The sequence below is a fragment of the Oncorhynchus keta genome, chromosome 17, assembly GCF_023373465.1.
Source record: "Oncorhynchus keta strain PuntledgeMale-10-30-2019 chromosome 17, Oket_V2, whole genome shotgun sequence".
Lineage (NCBI taxonomy): Eukaryota > Metazoa > Chordata > Actinopteri > Salmoniformes > Salmonidae > Oncorhynchus > Oncorhynchus keta.
The window spans coordinates 15,097,292-15,118,509 of NC_068437.1; the positions used below are offsets into that span (position 1 = coordinate 15,097,292).

General features: G+C 40.7%; 1 protein-coding gene and 1 long non-coding RNA gene across 2 annotated transcripts; one reads left to right on the forward strand and one right to left on the reverse strand.

Moving 5' to 3' along the window:
- Positions 1-4,970: 4,970 nt before the first annotated feature.
- On the reverse strand, positions 4,971-18,521 carry LOC118396505 (mixed lineage kinase domain-like protein). Its single transcript, XM_035790755.2, is given in 13 exon segments — positions 4,971-7,245; positions 9,222-9,362; positions 9,526-9,575; positions 12,140-12,279; positions 12,392-12,476; positions 14,703-14,838; positions 15,198-15,298; positions 15,400-15,577; positions 15,869-15,905; positions 15,907-15,977; positions 16,127-16,576; positions 16,671-16,818; positions 18,462-18,521. Coding segments are annotated over 11 exon segments (1,437 nt in total). The 5' UTR covers positions 16,575-16,576; positions 16,671-16,818; positions 18,462-18,521; the 3' UTR covers positions 4,971-7,195.
- On the forward strand, positions 7,839-8,787 carry LOC127908201 (uncharacterized). Its single transcript, XR_008066279.1, has 2 exons — positions 7,839-8,264; positions 8,390-8,787. It is a non-coding gene; the product is annotated as an uncharacterized LOC127908201 (long non-coding RNA).
- Positions 18,522-21,218: the final 2,697 nt, after the last annotated feature.

Here is a 21,218-nt window from a genome sequence, read left to right on the forward strand (position 1 = left end):
TATCATTTTAATCAGCACACATTCATTACTATTTACATGTATAAATACATTTTAAGTGATTGAAGTTTAAATATAGCAAAAAGGATCAAAGCATCAAAGCATACTCAGAAAACACAGATTCTGACAGCTTTGATTCTGACAAGGACACATTCTTACCACATTTCTGTGAATAATTTAACATCTTTATGTACCTGGTACACTGGAGTCATTTGGTTATGTATTCTACATCACTATGTACATTTTAAGATATTACTGGGCATACTACAGTAATATTTCATGCTGGTATGGTCAGATGAGAGCAGAGCTGTTTGGCGGCCATATCGGAAAAAGGCTTCTGTGTGGTTAATGCGTGGATCCTGTGTTGGTCCTATATCTAAACATATTTCTAAAACCCTGTTCTAGCTGTGTGTGTGAAAAGTTATGATTAACGGGTGAGTAATAACTTGTTGTATACTGACATTGTTTGTCATAGGGTAAAATCCATGGGATAGAGGGATGAGTGGTAACGCAGAGAAAGCAACTGTGGAAGAGGAACATTTAATTTGGTATCTTATATGGCCTCCTCTTAATTTCTGTAAGATTGCTCTGTTCTCTGCTATGCTCTCAATCGTGTGTCCTTGGCATGATTTGTCTGTTTGCCTATGGGACTGCTAACTAGGGATAAGCAGAAGTGGCTGACTCATACGAATGGCATGTGAAACACCCCACCCATCCTGGGTCTTTATATAATGTCTGTGAGAACTAAAAGCGAGTTGAATTGGTTTTCCCGTGCATATTGGGACTGGAATGTCTTACAAGTGTTTTTTTACACCACACTACCATATTGCTGCAATGCTAAAACGCATTTCCCAAAATCACTACGAGACATCATCACCCCAACTGAGCCCGATGGCCCAGATTTGGAGGCCTTGCTCATGGATTTATGAGGAATGATTTGAACAAAATGCATTGCTCACAAACACCAGGAAGCAGGCTTTAGGATACCCATACAGGTTTGCCATTAAGTATACAGTTAATTTGAACTTTTAAGGACAGTTAGTATAACAGTTCAGCTACAGAAAAGATCACATCCATCATAAGCAGTTACTGTTCTCTGTTCAACCTAAAAATCTATCGTAAGTTTGAAATTAAACATACCCTGAGAGACTGTTGTTGTTGGTGCAGAGACTTCAATGACCTTTGAAACTGAAAGGAGACCACACCCTTTATGTTCACTGACACTGGTTTGTCTTGAGCTGCTCCTACAACACCACTACAACTTACAATAGGCTACAGCTGTGCACTTCCTCGGTTTATTTCAGTTCAGGTCTGCTTATCTAATTTCTTTCTTAACAATAGTGATTGCCTGCTAAAACACGGTATAGCATGCCACGTACCTACTTGCTTAAACAAGGGACCCCAAATGACCAAATGTTTAAATAAATCGATTTTGTCCAATCAATCAAAAGTTATGAAATATGTCAAAAATGGCACTGAGCGTGCAGTGGGAAGGTGACAGTGGTGTAAATACTTACAGTGGCTTGCAAAAGTATGCACCCCTCTTGGCATTTTTCCTATTTTGTTGCATTGCAACCTAGAATTAAAATGAATTTTTGGGAGGTTTGTATCATTTGATTTACACAATATGCCTACCACTTTGAAGAAACAAACAAGGAATAAGACAAAAAAAATAATACTTGAGCATGCATAACTATTCACCCCCCAAGTCAATACCTTATAGAGCCACCTTTACATTCACCTTAGCCAAATACATTTAAACTCAGTTTTTCACAAGTTCTGACATGTAATCCTCGTAAGAATTCCGTCTTAGGTCAGGTAAGATCACCACTTTATTTTAAGAATGTGAAATGTCAGAATAATAGCAGAGAGAATGATTTATTTCAGCTTTTATTTCTTCCATCACATTCTCAGTGGGTCAGAAGTTTACAGACACGAAATTAGTATTTGGTAGCATTGCCTTTAAATGGTTTAACTTGGGTCAAACGTTTCGGGTAGCTTTCCACAAGCTTTCCACAATAAAATGGGTGAATTTTGGCCCATTCCTCCTGACAGAGCTGCTGTAACTGAGTCAGGTTTGTAGGCCTCCTTGCTCGCACATACATTTTCAGTTCAGCTCACAAATTGTCTGTAGGGTTGAGGTCAGGGCTTTGTGATGGCCACTCCAATACCTTGACTTTGTTGTCCTTAAGCCATTTTGCCACAATTTAGTGTATGTAAACTTCTGACCCACTGGAATTGTGATAGAGTGAATTATAAGTGAAATAAACTGTCTGTAAACAATTGTTAGAAAGATATATCCTAACCGACTTGCCAAAACTATAGTTTGTTAACAAGAAATTTGTGGAGTGGTTGAAAAACAAGTTTTAATGACCCCAACCTAAGTGTATGTAAACTTCCTTTTGATTGTCCTTTTCCTTGTTTGATGGCTCCGCAGAGGTCGTAGCGGAACTCCTTGTAGTTGTTTGTGTCCTCAGCCGTATCCTCGTGTTTGGCGGCGATAGTCCTGTTTGCGGTTGCCCTGCAATTTAGTTTAGCGCCAACCTCAGTGTTAATCCAGGGCTTTTGATTGGGGAAGCAGCAAACCTGCACTGTGAGGACAACGTCGCCGATGCATTTCCTAATGAAGCCGGTGACGGAGTTGGTTAGCTCATCGATGCTATCGGCGGAGCCCCGGAACATATTCCAGTCGGTGCTAGAAAAGCAGTCTTGTAGCATAGCCTCCGTTACGGAGGACCATTTCTCAACGGAGCCCGTCACGGATACTTCCTGTTTGAGCTTCTGCTTTTAGACAGGAAGCAGGGGTATAGATATAGACATGATCTGATTTGCAGAAGCGGGACGAGGGACGGCCTTGTATGCTTGCTTTTGAGTAGAGTAAGAGGGGCTTAGGACTTTAGCGCCCCTAGTGGTGAAGGAGACGTGTTGATGGGAATTGGGCATTACGTGTCTTAATGAAGTGGAATTGAAGTCACTGGCAACAAGGAAAGCTGCCTACGGGTGCATGGTTTCCTGCTTGTTTATAACCTCGTACAGTTAAGTGCCAGCAGTCACGATAACAGATGAAAACTCTCTCGGGAGGTAGAAGGGTCGACATTTGCCCATCAGGTATTTCAAAATGTGTGAACAATGTGTCAAGACTTCCACTGCGCTACAGTCAGCACACCATTTCTGTTGTTGAAGACACATACCCCTTCCCCTCTTGATTTCCAGTCATACAGTACAGTGCCATCATCCTCGTAATAACTAATAACCCAATAGTCTCAACCCATCTCCTCTCTCCAGCAAAATATCTTGAGTAACCCTGGTTGTATCACAGGGCAAGAGAGTATTAATATCTGGTGTGTGGCTTGGAGACTCAGCTAGTATTGTGTTGCCACACCTCCAAATTCCCATTGTTATCACAGAAACCTTGTTCGCAATGATGCTAAGCCTCAGATATAGATATGGGTGGCAGGTAACCTAGCAATTATAATGTTGGGCAAGTAACCAAAAGGTTGCTAGTTCAAATCACTGAGCTGACAAGGTGAAACATCTGTTGATGTGCCCTTGTGCAAGGCACTTAACCCTAATTGCTCCAGGGTCACAGTTGAATGGCATACCCTGGCTGTAACTCCTCTCCGAGTGTGTCTCGGGGAGAATGGGATACAGTGCCTTCAGAAAGTATTCACACCCCCTTGACCTTTTCCACAATTTGTGTTACAGCCTGAATTTAAAATTGATTAGACTGAGATTTTTGTCGTCACTGGCCTACACACAATACCCCATGATGTCAAAGTGGAATTATGTTTTTCAAAAATGAAAAGCTGAAGTGTTGAGTCAATAAGTATTCAACTCCTTTCTTATAGTAAGTCTAAATAAATTCAGGAGTAAAGATCTATTTAACAAGTCTCATAATATTTTTTTAAAACATGAATGTCTATCTCATCTCTGTACCCCACACACAATTATCTGTAAGGTCCCTCAGTCGAGCAGTGAATTTCAAAAAGATTCAACCAAAGACCAGGGAGGTTTTCCAATGTCTTGCAAAGAAGGGCACCTATTGGTAGATGGGTAATAAAACAAACATACACTAAATATCTCCTTGAGCATGGTGAAGTTATTAATTATACTTTAGAGCTGTATCAATACACCCAGTTACTACAAAGATACAGGCGTCCTTCCTAACTCAGTTGCCAGAGAAGAAGGAAACCGCTCAGGGATTTCACCATGAGGCCATTGGTGATTTTAAAAGAGTTAAGAGTTTAATGGCTGTGATATGAAATAATGGAGGATGGATCAACATCATTGTAGTTACTCCACAATACTAACCAAATTGACAGAGTGAGAAGAATAAAAGCCTTCCAAAACATACATCCCGTTTGCAATATGGCACTAAAGTCAAAAGTCACTGGCACTAAAGTCACTCCGTTGTGGCACTAAAGTCACTCCGTTGAATGGTAGACCCAGGCTGTGACCCCACTCTCTGAGGGTGTCTCAGGGAGAATGGGATATGCAAAAAACACTGGACAAATATAAGCACCCACCAAATTATTACAGCTGCCAAGCTCAGTAGTAGCCAATGATGTCGACCCTGGTAAAGAATTCTGCATGCTTCCCAGCCGGAAGAGTTTGTGCATATATTATGATTACATATTGTGATGTTATGACATTTTGTGACTTTTTTTTGTTTGTTTTCAGCTGTTCGGGAACACACCATTTCTTCTGGAGGCAAGCCGAAGTCTACACCCCTTCATCTGTGATTGGTCAACAATAGGGATTCTTCAATAGTCTTTGTCATTCAACGTGAGATGACTCATTTTCTTGCAAATCTTTTCATTGAGAAATACTGAACATATTAGTTAGATGTAAAATTGCGTGGCTAAGATCTCCTCAGCAAAAACGTCAAAATTAATGACAGATTTCTTGAGTTATCTTAGATTAATTCAGACTATTTTGAGTAAGTTCTAACGTATGCGCAAGGAGTCAGGAAACACGGGCAGTTAGTGAGTTTAATAATAATGAACAATACAAAACAAGAGAAGCACCTGACATGGAAACATAAACAATACTACCTGACGACTACTAACAGAAGATTACTATATAAAAAGGGTGAGTAATCAAGGGAGTAATGAAGACCAGGTGTGACTGAGATGCAGGTGTGCATAATGAGGGTTGCCTGGTGTGTGTAAGGATGGGTTGCCAGGATCGGTGGTTAGTAAACTGGCGACGTCGAGCGCCAGTAGAGGTGACAGAAGTTTATACTGACGATAGCGTCTCAAAAAATGGACAAACAGTACTATTGCTGCTTTTTTCTTGTTTTTCAAGCGAATTTTCACCTAAAATGACATACCCAAATCTAACTGCCTATAGCTCAGGCACTGAAGCAAGGATATGCATATTCTTGATACCATTTGAAATGGCATGATGTTGGCCTGGGGGGTAGGTTTATGACAGTCATAAATACCTCTTCCCCCCTTTTTCCTCTCTCTACTCTACTGAGGGTACATTTGCAAAACCCTTGGCTAACCTAGAGATTCTGGGAACATCAGTAGGTGGGGAGAGTTACCGGATTCACATGGAATTGTTATTTGTGATGGGATGAAATGTAATTTTAGCTTCTAAAATGTGAGATGTGGGTTTTCATAACATAGGGCTGCTCACTTAGTGGCCCGCCCACGTGAAGAGACAGAGGTTGTAAACTATGAAACACACCCCTTTTCTCCCTTCCTATATAAGCCCTTGACGACAACTTCCTGTTCTGAGGACGTGAGGACGACGGTCCTATGTCAGAATGGTTCAGATAATAACTGCAGAACGAAGCCAACATCAGCGTGAGCTTTGGTTGCAAATACTATGAACTTTGAACTCTTATTCACTACAGAAGTGATACCTCCTAGCCGTTGAGTTAGCAATAGCCGCTGCAAACGAGGGTTAGGAAGGAACAGACAGAGTATCCCGTCTATCACACAACAACGTAACTACAACGTATCCAATTGACCACCAGAGACATTCTTCAAAGGACAAAGGACTTGGTTTGGCAACATGGCCTTCCATCTACCACCAACCTACTGAAGCGCAGCTTCGCATTTTCCTTTTCCAAATGGGTGGTAATTTAGGATGCATAAGATACTGTATTTACGATAGCCCAGCTTCTTCCCTTTGTTCCTCAGTCTTCCCGCTCTTTCACTCAACCCAGCTCCTTTTCCTTTGTGTAACAAGCTGTCATATCTGTTCCGCCCGCTAGGGATGTTTTCCTTTATGATTAATTATGTGTATGTGTAATCCTGTGTGATTAGTTAGGTATTTAGTAAATAAATAATTAAACCCAATTTTGTATTGCTGATCAAACTTGTTAGCCAGGGTTCGTGCAGATAAAATAATTTACAACTTTCAGATGAGACTGAATTAAGAGGAGGATTAATATTGACTGCTATTGATGTAAAATATTACTAGGTCTTCAAGAGTTTATTCGGAAGATAACAGCTCTATAAATATTATTTTGTGGTGCCCGACTCTAGTTAATTACATTTACATGATTAGCTCAATCAGGTGATATTAATTACGGAGAAATTATTTTATAGAATAGCATGTCATATCACTTAATCCGGCATAGCCAAAGACACGGCAGAAAGGAAACACTTTGAAGTTTGGAAATGTGAAAGGAATGTAGGAGAATAATACATTAGATCTGATAAAAGATAATACAAAGAAAAAGTTTTGTATTTTTTTGTACCATCATCTTTGAAATGCAAGCTAAAGGCCATCACGTGCAATTTAGATTTTGTATGCACTTTTGTATGTAGCAGTGTATGTAGAAAGTTTCAGACTGAGCCAATGAACCATTGCATGTCTGGACTGCCCAAATGTCCCTAATTTGTTTATTAATAATTTTATGTTCAAAATTGTGCACTCGCCTCAAACAATAGCATGGCATTCTTTCACTGTAATAGCTACTGTAAATTAGACAGTGCAGTTAGATTAACAAGAATGTATGCTTTCTGACAATATCAGACATGTCTGTGTCCTGGGAAAGGTTCTTGTTACTTACAACCTCATGCTAATCGCATTAGCCTTCGTTAGCTCAACTGTCCCATGGATGGGACACCAATCCAGAATAAGTTAATCCCATTAAGAATGAGAGACAGTAAATTGGTCTTCCTTTGATCTGGGGTTGATAACCGCTCTTGGTTTTCCTCTTTTCGGAAACCTCTGTTTGTTAGTCCTCCTCTAGCTGCTCAACCACTTTGCGGAGCTTGTCCACTAACACTGTGGAACAGAAAAACTTGATTACTCAATCTGTCCTGGGTATGATAACACCCCTTAATGATGATTATAAGGATGGAAATAAGAAACAAGGATAACTGAGAGGACAAAAAGGAATCAATATGGACAGGTGTATATAGGCCTACAGTAGATCATACAGTGCCCTCCGTAATGATTGGGACAGTGAAGCATTTTCTCTTCCTCTGGCTCTATACTCCAACAGTTTGGATTTGCAGTCTGTCAGGTTTAATTTGATGGTATTTTCAGCAATATCAGGCAAACCGTTTAGAAATTATAGCACTTTTTGCCCATAGTCCCCCCATTTCAGGGCACCAAAAGTATTGAGACAAATTCACTTGTATTAATGTAGTAAAATGTAAAGTATTTGGTCCCATATTTATAGCATGCAGGGAATATATCAATCAAGTTGGTATATATAAACAGCAAATGCATCCAACAAATGTGTAGAGTCACAAGCTTCATGCAGTCATTGCATGCTAGGAATATGGGACCAAATACTTAACTTTTTACTACATCAATACACATACAGCAAGTGAATTTGTCCCAATACTTTTGGTGCCCTAAAATGGGGGGGATCATGTACAAAAAGTGCTGTCATTTCTTAACAGTTCACCTGATAAGGATGAATACCCTCAAATTAAAGCAGACAGTCTGCACTTTAACCCGTTAGGTTCTGAACAGCGTAAAAACTCGCCACAGTGTCTCCTGACCCCTCCTGTCTCAGCCTCCAGTATTTATGCTGCAGTAGTTTATGTGTTGGGGGGCTAGGGTCAGTTTGTTATATCTGGAGTACCTCTCCTGTCCTATTCAGTGTCCTGTGTCTAAGTGTGCGTTCTCTAATTCTCTCCTTCTCTCTTTCTTTCTCTCTCTCGGAGGACCTGAGCCCTAGGACCATGCCCCAGGACTACCTGACATGATGACTCCATGCTGTCCCCAGTCCACCTGGCCATGCTGCTGCTCCAGTTTCAACTGTTCTGCCTTACTATTATTCAACCATGCTGGTAATTTATGAACATTTGAACATCTTGGCCATGTTCTGTTATAATCTCAACCGACACAGCCAGAAGAGGACTGGCCACCCCACATATGCTCTCTCTAATTCTCTCTTTCTTTCTCTCTCTCGGAGGACCTGAGCCCTTGGACCGTGCCCCAGGACTACCTGACATGATGACTCCTTGCTGTCCCCAGTCTACCTGACTGTGCTGCTGCTCCAGTTTCAACTGTTCTGGCTTATTATTATTCGACCATGCTGGTCATTTATGAACATTTGAACATCTTGGCCATGTTCTGTTATAATCTCCACCCGGCACAGCCAGAAGAGGACTGGCCACCCCACATAGCCTGGTTCCTCTCTATGTTTCTTCCTAGGTTTTGGCCTTTCTAGGGAGTTTTTCCTAGCCACAGTGCTTCTACACCTGCATTGCTTGCTGTTTGGGGTTTTAGGCTGGTTTTCTGTACAGCATTTTTAGATATCAGCTAATGTACGAAGGGCTATATAAATAAATTTGATTTGATTTGAAGTGACCTCGGGCCGAATTATTTGCGTCTCCCTAATCCTCGACTGTCCTACTTTATCAGTGACTTAAACCATACTGTTGCTCTTTCCCTCAATCCTTAGGAGCCATGAGATTTAACAATAACATGTTGACAGAACGTAAACTTCTGCACTCCCTCGTCAAAGTCCGTAACTTTCCATAGACCTAGTTCTTATCCATCCTCCATTGGCCCCAACATATACATACATTCCTTACACATGTACCGTAATCAATAAGTTCTAGTCTGGTAACATGAAAAAGTATATTTCAAGCTAGAATCCAACAACCGGGAGTAATTGTTTGATTTAAAATCCAAACTTTGAGAGTATAGAGCCAAAAGAAGAAAAACTGAATCACTGTTCCAATAATTATGGAGGACACTGTATATCTAGGCCTATTAGTTGTGTGTGTTGAAGGTATTACCTCCTGCCGTTGGCCTTTGGAAGCTGTCATAGGAGCGACAGTCGTTGATCAGTTCCCCCAACCGTTTAGGGCAGTCTTCCGGAAGAGGTTCAGTATATTTGTCTTTACACACCATCTGATACACCTCTTTGTGTGAGCAGTCTGATCAGAAGTACAAGAGAAAACAGAAATGTAATGATACATTTCTAAATATGACAGAGCAAGCACATGCTTAGGAGGGAGAGAAAACCCAACCATGCTATTTTCAGATATACAGTGTCATTGATATTGCTGATAGTGTTTGTTACACACAGCCTTGACACACCTTTGAAGGGAATCTTGCGGGTTGCAATCTCCCAAAGGACAATGCCAAAACTGCAAAGAACAGAACACTTTTAAACAGAGTTAAATTGCAGTAGACTTAGGCCTGAGGGGCCTACATTAGAACAACAGAGACCATTTCAACATTTTAAAAAATTGCATTGCACTTCAGAAAGTGTTCATACCCCCTTAACTCATTCCACATTGTGTTACAACTCGAATTCAAAATGGATTAAATATATTATTTTGCTCACCAAACTTTACACAATACCCCATTATGACAAAGTGAAAACGTGTTTAGTTAATTAACATAGGTATTCACACCCCTGAGTCAATGTTAGAATCCCCTTTGGCAGTGATTACAGCTGTGAGTCTTTCTGGTTAAGTCTAAGAGATTTGCACACCTGGATTGTACAATATTCGCACATTATCTGAAAAGTTCTTCAAGTTCTGTCAAGTTGGTTCTTGATCATTGCTAGAACGACATTGTAAAGTCTTGCTATAGATTTAAGGCGAAGTCAAAATTGTAACCAGGCCACTCAGGAACATTCAATGCTGTCATAGTAAGCAACTCCAGTGTTAAATTTGCCTTGAGTTTTAGGTTATTGTCCTGCTGAAAGGTGAATTTGTCTCTGAGTGTCTGTTGGAAAGCAGGCTGAAGCAGGTTTTCCTCTACACTCCTATGAAAAAAATAAAAAAAGGTTCCATAAGGGTTTTTCGGCTCTAGTCTTTTTTTATTACATGTTTTTTACTCCCTAGTCCTTGCTGATGACAAGCATACCCATAACCAAGGGTTGGAACCAGTTCAGGGAACAGAATCGAAAAATAACTTTGAGGAACAGAGCCTGAAACTAGTGATCTCTACAGTTCCGGAACAGTGACCTATACAGTTCCGGAACAGAACCATTCTTTTAAAAGCATGGGAACCGGTTAATAAATGTTATTTTATGCTCCAGGCAATTTTTCCAGGCCCACAAATATCGCATCAAAGTACCTATGCAAAGCCCTCGCTGAGTTTCTCAATAACAGAGTGTCTGCCTGCCAGCTGATCTTTGCCAGTGGGTGTGCGTATGTGCCTCCCCTCTGAAGCATAGGTTACTATAGACTCCTGATGACATTACAAGCATGATTCAGAAATTAGACGTTTAATTAGAGAATGGATTAACTTTTTCAATGCTAGTTAAGGATACTAAAGTCATCATGTTTCACATTGGATTTATTAAACTATAAAAAAGATGAAATGTGTTTTTAATTATAGTGCTGCTCTGCACACACAAGCTTGTTAGCTAGATAGCGTTTCCTCTGATCCAATGTTAAACCAACCTGGAAGGTCAAAGTAATTGAACAATGCCCAGCGCTTCAAGGCAAGCTTCCAACAAAATGTCAGTGTGTGCGTTTCTTTTATTATGATTAAACCATGATGTTACGGCAAAATACAATTTGCTCTCAACAACTTTCCTATGCAGATTAAATTGCTTACCCGCTCCATAGTAAGCTGCTCTATCCGCACTGATTGGTTTAGAAATGTAATGTCGAGCTAAATGTAAAAATTGAAATAAATTCAGAACTTGATTTTGCTGGTCGGAACAGTAACGTAACACAAATAATGGTTCTGTTCAGAACAAAACGATTGGAAAATTATTTTGGTTCCGACCGCTGCCCATATGACATGCTTGAAAATATGGAGTGGTACTCAGTGATGTGTTTTGTTGGATTTACCCCAAACATAACACTTCATATTCAGGACATAAAGTTAATTTCTTTGCCACATTCTTTACATTAGTGCCTTACTGCATACAGGATGCATGTTTTGGAATATTTTGATTCTATACAGGCTTCCTTCTTTTTACTCTGTCATTTAGGTTAGTATTATGAAGTAACTACAATGTTGATCCAGCCTCAGTTCTCTCCAATCGCAATCATTAAACTGCAACTGTTTTAAAGTTAACATTGGCTTCATGATGAAATCCCTTCGCGGTTTTCTCCTCCGCAACGGAATTAGGAAGGACACCTGTATCTTTGTAGTGGCTGGGTGTATTGATACACCATCCAAAGTGTAATTAATAACTTTGCCATGCTCAAAGGAATATTCTGTTTTAGTTATACCCATCTACCAATAGGTGCCTTTCTTTGCGAGGCATTGAAAAACCTCCCTGGTCTTTGTGGTTGAATCAGTGTTTGAAATTCACTGCTCGACTGAGGGACTTTACAGATAATTGTATATGTGGAGCACAGAGATGAGGTAGTCCTTAAAGTCATGTTAAACACAATCATTGCACACAGATCGAGTCCATGCAAGTTATTAAGTGACTAGTAAAGCACATTTTTACTCCTGAACTTTAGGTTTGCCATAACAAAGGGGTTGAATACTTATTGACTCAAGACATTTCAGCTTTGATACATTTCTAACACAATATTCCACTTTGACATTACAGGGTATTGTGTGCATGCCAGTGACACAAAATCTCAATTTAATCCATTTTAAACTCTGTAACACGACAACATGTGGAAAAAGTCAAGGGATGTGAATACTTTCTAAAAAAGGTACTATAATGAGTTTGTGATTTTACATTCATGGTTCAATGGTTGAGAGCGTAGTATTTTGACTTGAAGCTGACCTGTACATCTCACATTCCTTGTTGTACTTATGATTAATACTCTCAAGCTGCTGAGGGGAGCTGTAGTAAAAAGAGCTTCTACTGCTATCCTTTGTCCTCTTCAATGACGTCTCGGTTTTGGCCAGCTCAAAACCTCCCAGCTACCCATAAATAACAAAGAACAGAACATTACATCCAGATAGAGTACTTAACCTATCACTTTGTAGTGTCAAACACACATGGATGTGTACGGGGCTGCATTGAACCTCATACCTTCACTCTGTACCCGGCATCTACCAGGAACCTGCTGCTGTTGATGCATCCATGCACTTTAAACTTCTCCTCCGACTGGTGCAATCTACAATTAGAGAGGGATTAGCTAGCCATGACAGCTCAAAGTGATTAGGATACACTTTCTCTTTTATGTGAACTTTTGTGAGAGAGGCGCAGACCACTGATACAATGTACCCACCATTTTAGAGAAGATGAAACGCCAGAGCATACTGCATAGTATTGGTGGATAGAAGTTTAAGTAGTTGGATCATAAGCTGCATGAATAGTTTCCAACTGAAAAGCATTCCTCATGAAACGGGTTGAGAGAATGCCAAGAGTGTGCAAAGCTGTCATCAAGGCAAAGAGTCGCTACCTTGAAGAACCATATAAAATATGTTTGATTTGTTTAACCCTTTTTTGGTTACTACATAACATATATGTGTTATTTCATAGTTTATATGTCTTCACTATTAGTCTAAAAACACTATTAGTGTAAAAATAAAGAATAAACTGGCATTCTCTCAACCAGCTTCATGAGGTAGTCACCTGGAATGCATTTCAATTAACAGGTTTGCTTTGTTAAAAGATAATTTGTGGATTTGAGCCAATGCATTTGAGCCAATCAGATGTGTTGCGACAAGGTAGGGGGGTATACAGAAGATAGCCCTATTTGGTAAAAAGACCAAGTCCATATTATAGCAGGAACAGCTCAAATAAGCAAAGAGAAACGACAGTTTATCATTAGTTTAAGACATGAAGGTCAGTCAATACGGAACATTTCAAGAACTTTGAAAGATTCTTCAAGTGCAGTCGCAAAAACCATCAAGCACGATGATGAAACTGGCTCTCATGAGAACCGCCACAGGAATGGAAGACACAGAGTTACCTCTGCTGCAGAAGATAAGTTCACTAGTTACCAGCCTCAGAAATTGCAGCCCAAATAACTGCTTCACAGAGTTTAAGTAATAAACATCGCAACTGTTCAGACGAGACCGTGTGAATCAGGCCTTCATGGTCAAATTGCTGCAAAGAAACCACTACTAAAAGGACACCAATAAGAACAGACTTGCTTAGGCCAAGAAACACAGCAATGGTATTAGACCGGTGGATATCTGTCCTTTGGTCTGATGACTCCAAATATTTTATTTTTGGTTCCAACTGCCGTGTCTTTGTGAGAAGCGATGTGGGTAAACGGATGATCTACGCATATGTAATTCCCCCCATAAAGCATGGAGGAGATGGTGTCATGGTGTGGGGGTGCTTTGCTGGTGACACTGTCTGTGATTTATTTAGAAGTTAAGGCACACTTAAACAGCATGGCTACCACAGCATTCTGCAGTGATACGCCATCCCATCTGGTTTGTGCTTAGTGGGACTATTATTTGTTTTTCAACAGGACAATGATCCAACACACCTCCAGGCTGTGTAAGGGCTATTTTACCAAGAAGGAGAGTGATGGCGTGCTGCATCAGATGACCTGGCCTCCAACAATCCCCCGACTTCAACCCAATTGAGATAATTTGGGATGAGTCGGACAGCAGAGTGAAGAAAAAGCAGCCACCAAGTGCTCAGCATATGTGGGAACTCCTTCAAGACCGTTGGAAAAGCATTCTAGGTGAAGCTGGTTGAGAGAAAGCCAAGAGTGAGCAAAGTTGTCATCAAGGCAAAGGGTGGCTACTTTGAAGAATCTAAAATCTATTTTTATTTGTTTAACACTTTTTTGGTTACTACATGAATCCATATGTGTTATTTAATAGTTGTAATGTAGAATATAGTAAAAATAAAGGAAAATAAAGAAAAACCCATGAATGAGAAGGTTTTCTACAACTTTTGACCGGTAGTGTATATGAATTAAAGAAAGAAAGAGAGCGAGCGAAAGAGAAAGACTTACTCAACTATACAAAATGTATGATAGACAGATTCCTTAGCTAAAATTGTATCAATATAACACATTTATGGCAAAGATATGATAGAGATGGGGCTCCGTGCGTCATATGTAATAGGTGTACTGTCTGGTTTCATGTATGTAGGGCACAAGGTAAAGAGATCCACTTATATAGTGGTACTGTATAACTGTAGGTAGGTTGGCATTTATTGTCAAGAATTTTGCCCTGGAGGCAGCTCTGCAGTGGTCACTAGCTGGAACAGCCACAAAGACACAAAATCTGATTTTAAACCTAACCTTAACCACACTACTAAACCTAATGCCGAAAAAAATACCTTCAATAAAGACCAAAAAGCAGCTTGCCCATCTCGCCCATCATTACTGCCCTCAGGTCCAGACTCATGACAATAAACATCAACCTGCTACCTGTAGAGGCCCCGTGCTGCATCTAGACTCAATCGAGCCTTTCTGTCCCAGGGCAGCTTCCTTTGGGAATCCAGCACCTCTCTCAGACTGCCCTTCTCACAAAACTCCATGACAATGAGGTAGTTTGGATTGGGTCCTGCGGGACAACCACGGTAGAGAAGAGGATTATTAAATGCAACAAGGGCACATCATCATCACATTTTGAAATGGGGCGGCAGGGTAGCCTAGTGGTTAGATTGTTGGACTAGTAACCAAAAGGTTGCAAGTTCAAATCCCTGAGCTGACAAGGTACAAATCTGTTGTTCTGCCCCTGAACCCACTGTTACTAAGCTGTCATTGAAAATAAGAATTTCTTAACTGACTTGCCTAGTTAAATAAAGGTAAAATAAAAAAACATTTTGAAATATCCTGCAATCACATGGTGATTTGATCCCATCTTATATTTCTTCAGCAATTATTACACATACTGTAAAACAAATACAGAAGCTCACTCACCGTTCTCTTCCTGGACACAGATCCCAAACATTCGCAGGATGTTTGGTGACTCAAAGCGTTTCATAGTCTCCACTTCCTTTTTAAAGACGCTTCTCACCTGACTGTGTGGGACACACGTAACCCATTAAAACAAATAGATGTTTACCACCGAAGCTGATATTACAAGAACTCTCTGAGACGTCCTGTATGCTACGCTACATACCTCAGGCTTGTGCCCCTTGAGTAGGCGTATCTTTTGATGGCCACTGTGAATTTGTTGTACTCTCCTTTGAATATCTCCGAATTGTCATTTTTGATGAAGGGCACTTTGGGCAGGTCGTAGATCAGCTCCTCTGGCTTGATCTCTCTGATGTCTTCATGAAAAATACTGGGCTTCATTACTGTCAATGGGAAACACACAACAAAGTCACTGAGATGGCAAGTCACATAGGCACATCAAACCAATAACACAGAGAACTGAAGGTATCACAGCACATCGTCACGCAAAGTACAGTGCGAATGGAGAGACCATGGGATGCTGGACTGATGTAGGATGCAAAACTGTGCCGATAGGATATACTCACACAGTCTCCTTTATCATCGGGCGCAGGTTGAAATCAGTAAGAAATTAGAAACGGCGACAGTTACAAGTACAGTTTGTAATGACAATTAATCTATAGAAGCTTACTTACAGGTTTCCAACATGGCTTTGATGTCTTTCACGTCTTTTTTCGGTGGAGTCCACTTTCTCATGCACTGTGTCCACACTTTCCTTCGTGTCCTCCGCCAGAGAGAGTAGCACTGTGGGACATAACAGTAACACACACACACACACAAATACATTTGGGGTAGTCAGCAGGATCAACAACTGGAGCTTTCCCTACCTGCTCATACAGAGAGGCCATTTGATTATGACCTTGCACTGAAACGGCATGGTAGAGCTGTCTCACATTTCTGCAGCTCCAGACGATCACTCTCCCTGTCAGCCTCATCCTCTCTCCATCGTGTCGTCTCTCGAGATTCCTGAAGTTGATCGTCACTCTGATCCAACTGCAGGGCTAGCGTCAGCCCCTGAGCCGCATCATTCAGACGCTCATTTAAACTCCCAAAATCATCTCCCTGGTCGTAGGCCTTCAGGATGCGCTTCAGGTAGCTGGCGCAGGAGTATTTCTTAACCACGTCCTGGGCATTTTCCAGGGTGAGTTTGAGCTCGCGTAGGACATTCTTCACAAGGGAAGGCTTTTGCCCCAGTCCCTTCACCTTGACTGCTCTCACCAGCTCATCCAAGGCTTTTATGCGCTGGGCCAAACGCTGACAGCGCTTCTTATTGGCTTTCACTTCACCACATAGAGAGTAAAGCGTCTCCGCTATGCCCAAGATGGGATCTATGATGTCCATGGCTGGAGGGAAAACAGTGGATTAAGAAATGCATTAGACAAGGTTTTCCCAAATCATAGCTCTGCGAAAGTCTATCAACCGTAGCAGTATACTAACCTGTCCAACTGACCTTGTTGTTGACCGCACCAAACTAGTTCAATAATTCATGTTGAACGCTGTGTTGTCATGTGTTGCTGCCTTGCTATGCTGTCTTTGGTCTCTCGTTATGTTGTGTTGTTGTCTCTTGTCGTGATGTGTGTTTGTCCTACATTTATATTTTATTTAAAAAAATAGAAGATATTTAATCCCCCGTCCCCGCAGGAGGCCTTTTGGTAGGCCGTCATTGTAAATAAGAATTTGTTCTTAACTGACTTGCCTTATTATATATAACAACTAAAAAAATTGCAACAGTCATATATGTTCTGGAGACGCCTCTCTCACTTCAGCTAGACATTATATGTGTGTGTGTGTGTGTGTGTGTGTGTGTGTGTGTGTGTGTGTGTGTGTGTGTGTGTGTGTGTGTGTGTGTGTGTGTGTGTGTGTGTGTGTGTGTGTGTGTGTGTGTGTGTGCAGGGAAGGCATTGTTACCACCTAATTACATAAATAATAAAATCCGAAATGGATACATCTGGTTTTCTGGTCATTTGTAACCATAACTTCTTATTTCCATAGCTACTTTGGCACTGAGTAATGTCAGTTAATGTCTTTCGAACATTAGTCAAGCAGAGGAAGGGAAACTTGCTTATCTCCGAGACACATCCGATGTGAGACTAATGTGCAGTTTTTAAGCTCTTGTGAAAGCTGAGGGAAGTTTATTTCATTTGGCCTTGATGTTTAAGTCATGTTCAGTTGAGCAATCAATGACAAATGAACAGCAGTAGTTATGACAAACAATAAGGTCTGATTCCCCAGACCCAGGTTAAGCCAAGTCCTGGACTACAATGCACTTTCAATGGGTATTCAAATGGAAAAAATTGCTGGTGATGTCATGGATATGATGTAGCTACCCCTTTGTGTTGGCTGGCAACCCCTGCTTAGGATCATTCAAAGCAATAGCATCTGTCTTAGCCATTCCAAAATCACAGAACTGTAATTCTACAACCTAAACTGTTTGTCATATTGCCTCTAGGAGGTAACTGAATAACAAGTGCTGACAAGGAAATAATTCGTAAGCAGCTCATTTCAATAGACTGCCGTGCTCTCGAGAACCCAAGGGGGGATTAACAGCTTTCCGTCTTGGGTTCTCAGCAGAACGTATGGACCACAGCTGGATCTCTGCGAACTACTTTACCTGCATATCACACAAAAAATAATTTCACAAAAGCAAAATATACACTTACTGTAAACTGTTTTAACACAGTTGCAGCTGACAGTATTTTTCAGTTACACACAGCTGAACATACAGGGATGATTTCTGTATTTTGAAAGTTAGATATCTTGAAAACTTGATTGCTGACAAGCTAAACATTTTGGGACTATGTCAACAACGGACTAAAGAACCAAATACAACAAAATAGTTTTGGGGTGGATTGCAAGCGATGCGTACAGACGTTTAGACAGAGCATTTATGCAGCTTCGGGGAATTTCCCTCAGGCAGCAGACAGCTTCGTGAATAGACGGTATATGTTTACCATCTATTGACTGGGCTATAGAGCCCCCATATCACTAATATGAGTCACATCTGTCGATTGGTTGTATTATTTTCACACTTGCCAGCATCTATCAATGACAATCAGAGGTTCTCGCCTTTCAGAGGAGACAGACACACTAGTGAGAACTTTCGATGAATGGTTTGAGAAAAAGGCATTGTTCTCGAAAGCAGGAAGCAGGCTATAAGACAAATCACACGCAACAAGCACTTGTTAATCCTCAACCTAAAACCTATTGTACGTTTGAAATGGAAATTACCTTGAGTGACTGTTGTTGGTGCTGTGACTCTGACATCTGAAACCGAAAGGAGATCACACCCTTAGTATGCAAAGGTTTCTATGGAGCTCCTCCTACACCACCACTAGAAGAGCTTCTTCTTTTTCTTCTGTGGGTTTTATGGCAAACTACACCCAAAAAGTTGTATTGCCACCACTAAATGGACAGTTTTATATCAAATAATATGATCCTTTCCAAAACTTGGACATCTCAGCTTCTCCCTTCTGCAAACACTTGCTACATGACCAACATCTTTACAATTATCACACTGCATTGGTCTTGGGGTAAATTCTCTGACTCTGTAGTTTATATACCCCAACAGCACTTGAGTAGGGAGAGACTGCATATCAAAAAACAAAACAACAGATTGATTTGACTCCTTTTGAAAAAGTGAAGTTTATCTCATTTTGTTGACAATTGTACATAAAACACTCTTTACAGTTTTATAAACTCAGCAGAGAAAGTTCTCGCTCTCCATTCAGCTCCACTCTTATCTTGAGGGGTGTTTCTTTAAAACATCCAACATATCAAGCAAGTATTTTTATATTCCACAAGTGTAATATATGGAGCTATACACCTTTAATGATAGTCCATAACTCCCATGTTTAACAGCCCATCAGTATCACTCTTGAGGTTGAAGGTCAAGGGGATATGTAAATGAGCGGTCTTTCAGTTTGAAGTGCGCACAGTGTCAATTCTTGCCACGCTTCAGATTTAAAGCCAAAAGTAATAGTACATCAGTCTCCATTGTCAAGTTAATTATACCGTTCCATCTAGAGTACGACAACAAGTATCATTAGACTAACTGTTTTGTACAGATAATTATCAGACTCAAGTTACAAATGCTAGCAAACACGCCATTACATTTAGTTTACATTTTCTTTCACAAAAAGCACTGCACTGGGCCATTGCTAGTCCTTATTTAGCAGACGAATATAGGTGTCTTCAGCGCAGGTAATGTTAACCAAGCATTTTGGAGTTTTGTACCTGAAAGTCAATGGTTACATGAACATTTGCAAAGCACTTTGCACTAGTACAAATAGATACCTTCAAGGCTTTGGCTCGGATAATGATATATATAACTTTATTATAGAAAACGCTGCAATAGTAAGTAAGCAATACTTAACCACAGAAATGCATTTCAGACTGCTCACTCCAAATTGTTGGTTTAAGAATACAAGACCAGAACTGTGGCCCGTCTCTTACATTCTGGGCAATATACTGGCCAGGGGACAAGCACAAACCAGCTATACACCAAATATACAAAAGTATACACAGTTTCAAATGAGTGGATTTGGCTATTTCAGCCACACCCATTGCTGGCAGGTATATAAAAACGAGCACACAGTCACACAATCTCCATAGACAAACATTTGCAACAGAATGGCCTTACTGAAGAGCTCTGACTTTCAAAGTGGCACCGTCATAGGATGCCACCTTTCCAACAGTTCGTCATATTTATGCCCTGCTAGAGCTGCCCCAGTCAACTGTAAGTGCTGTAATTGTGAAGTGGAAATGTCTAGGAGCAACAACGGCTCAGCCACAAAGTGGTAGGCCACACAAGCTTACAGAACGAGACCCCGAGTGCTGAAGCTTGTAGCGAGTAGAAATTGTCTGTCCTCAGTTGCAACACTCACTACCGGAGTTCCAAACTGCCTTTGGAAGCAACGTCAGTACAATAACTGTACGTCAGGAGCATTATGAAATGGGTTTCCATGGCTGAGCAGCCATACACAAGCCTAAGATCACCTTGCGCAATGCCAAGTGTCAGCTGGAGTGGTGTAAAACTCGGCGCCATTGGACTCTGGAGCAGTGGAAACACGTTCTCTGGAGTGACTAATCACTCTTCACCATCTGGCAGTCCGATGGATGAATCTGGGTTTGGCGGATTCCAGGAGAATGCTACCTGCCCGAATGCACAGCCCCAGACAATTATTTCTCATCCACCAAACTTTACAGTTGCCATAATGCATTCGGGCAGGTAGCGTTCTTCTGGCATCCTCCAAACCCAGATTTGTCCATTGGACTGCGAGATGGTGAAGCGTGATTCGTCACTCCAGAGAACATGTTGTGAGAGAAATTAAGTATTTACTTGATTTATTTGATATTAATGGTTAACAATTCATATTTAACTAATAGTAAGATATTTCTGTTCTACTAATGCTGTGTCTTTATGGTGTCCAATCCCTGCAGCTAATCTGGGTGTATTGTCACTAGAGATGGCTTGAGCTGAGACATGAGTTAAAGACTGCATTCCATAGACAAGATGTGGTGGGTGTAACCGAGATAGAGATAGCCAGGAAGATTTTAGAATAATCCTTCATTGTCTCTAAATCATCCTGGCATCTGTGAAACTAAGCCAGGTTGGGGTTAAGACAACAACCCCTATGCAGATGACAGGATGAACCCAGAGAACCAACAAATCATAATTTAAGTTGTAGAGCGCTATGTAATTGTATTACATCACATTGTCATAGTGTTGTATAGTAAATTATTGTAATTGTATTGACCACCTCTGTTTACAATACAATTACAATACATTAAAAACATGAGCTATTGCACACTAGATAATGTTGGCAGAGGTGCTGACAAATAGAATAGTAAACGGTGTAAAACATTTTACAAAGTATATACAAACTATATTTTTAAACACAGATATGGTTACTTTTGGTAGTTGATAAGTATAAGGGCGAGACGCAGATACATGGGAGGCAGATGGTTTGAGTCTCTGATATTTAT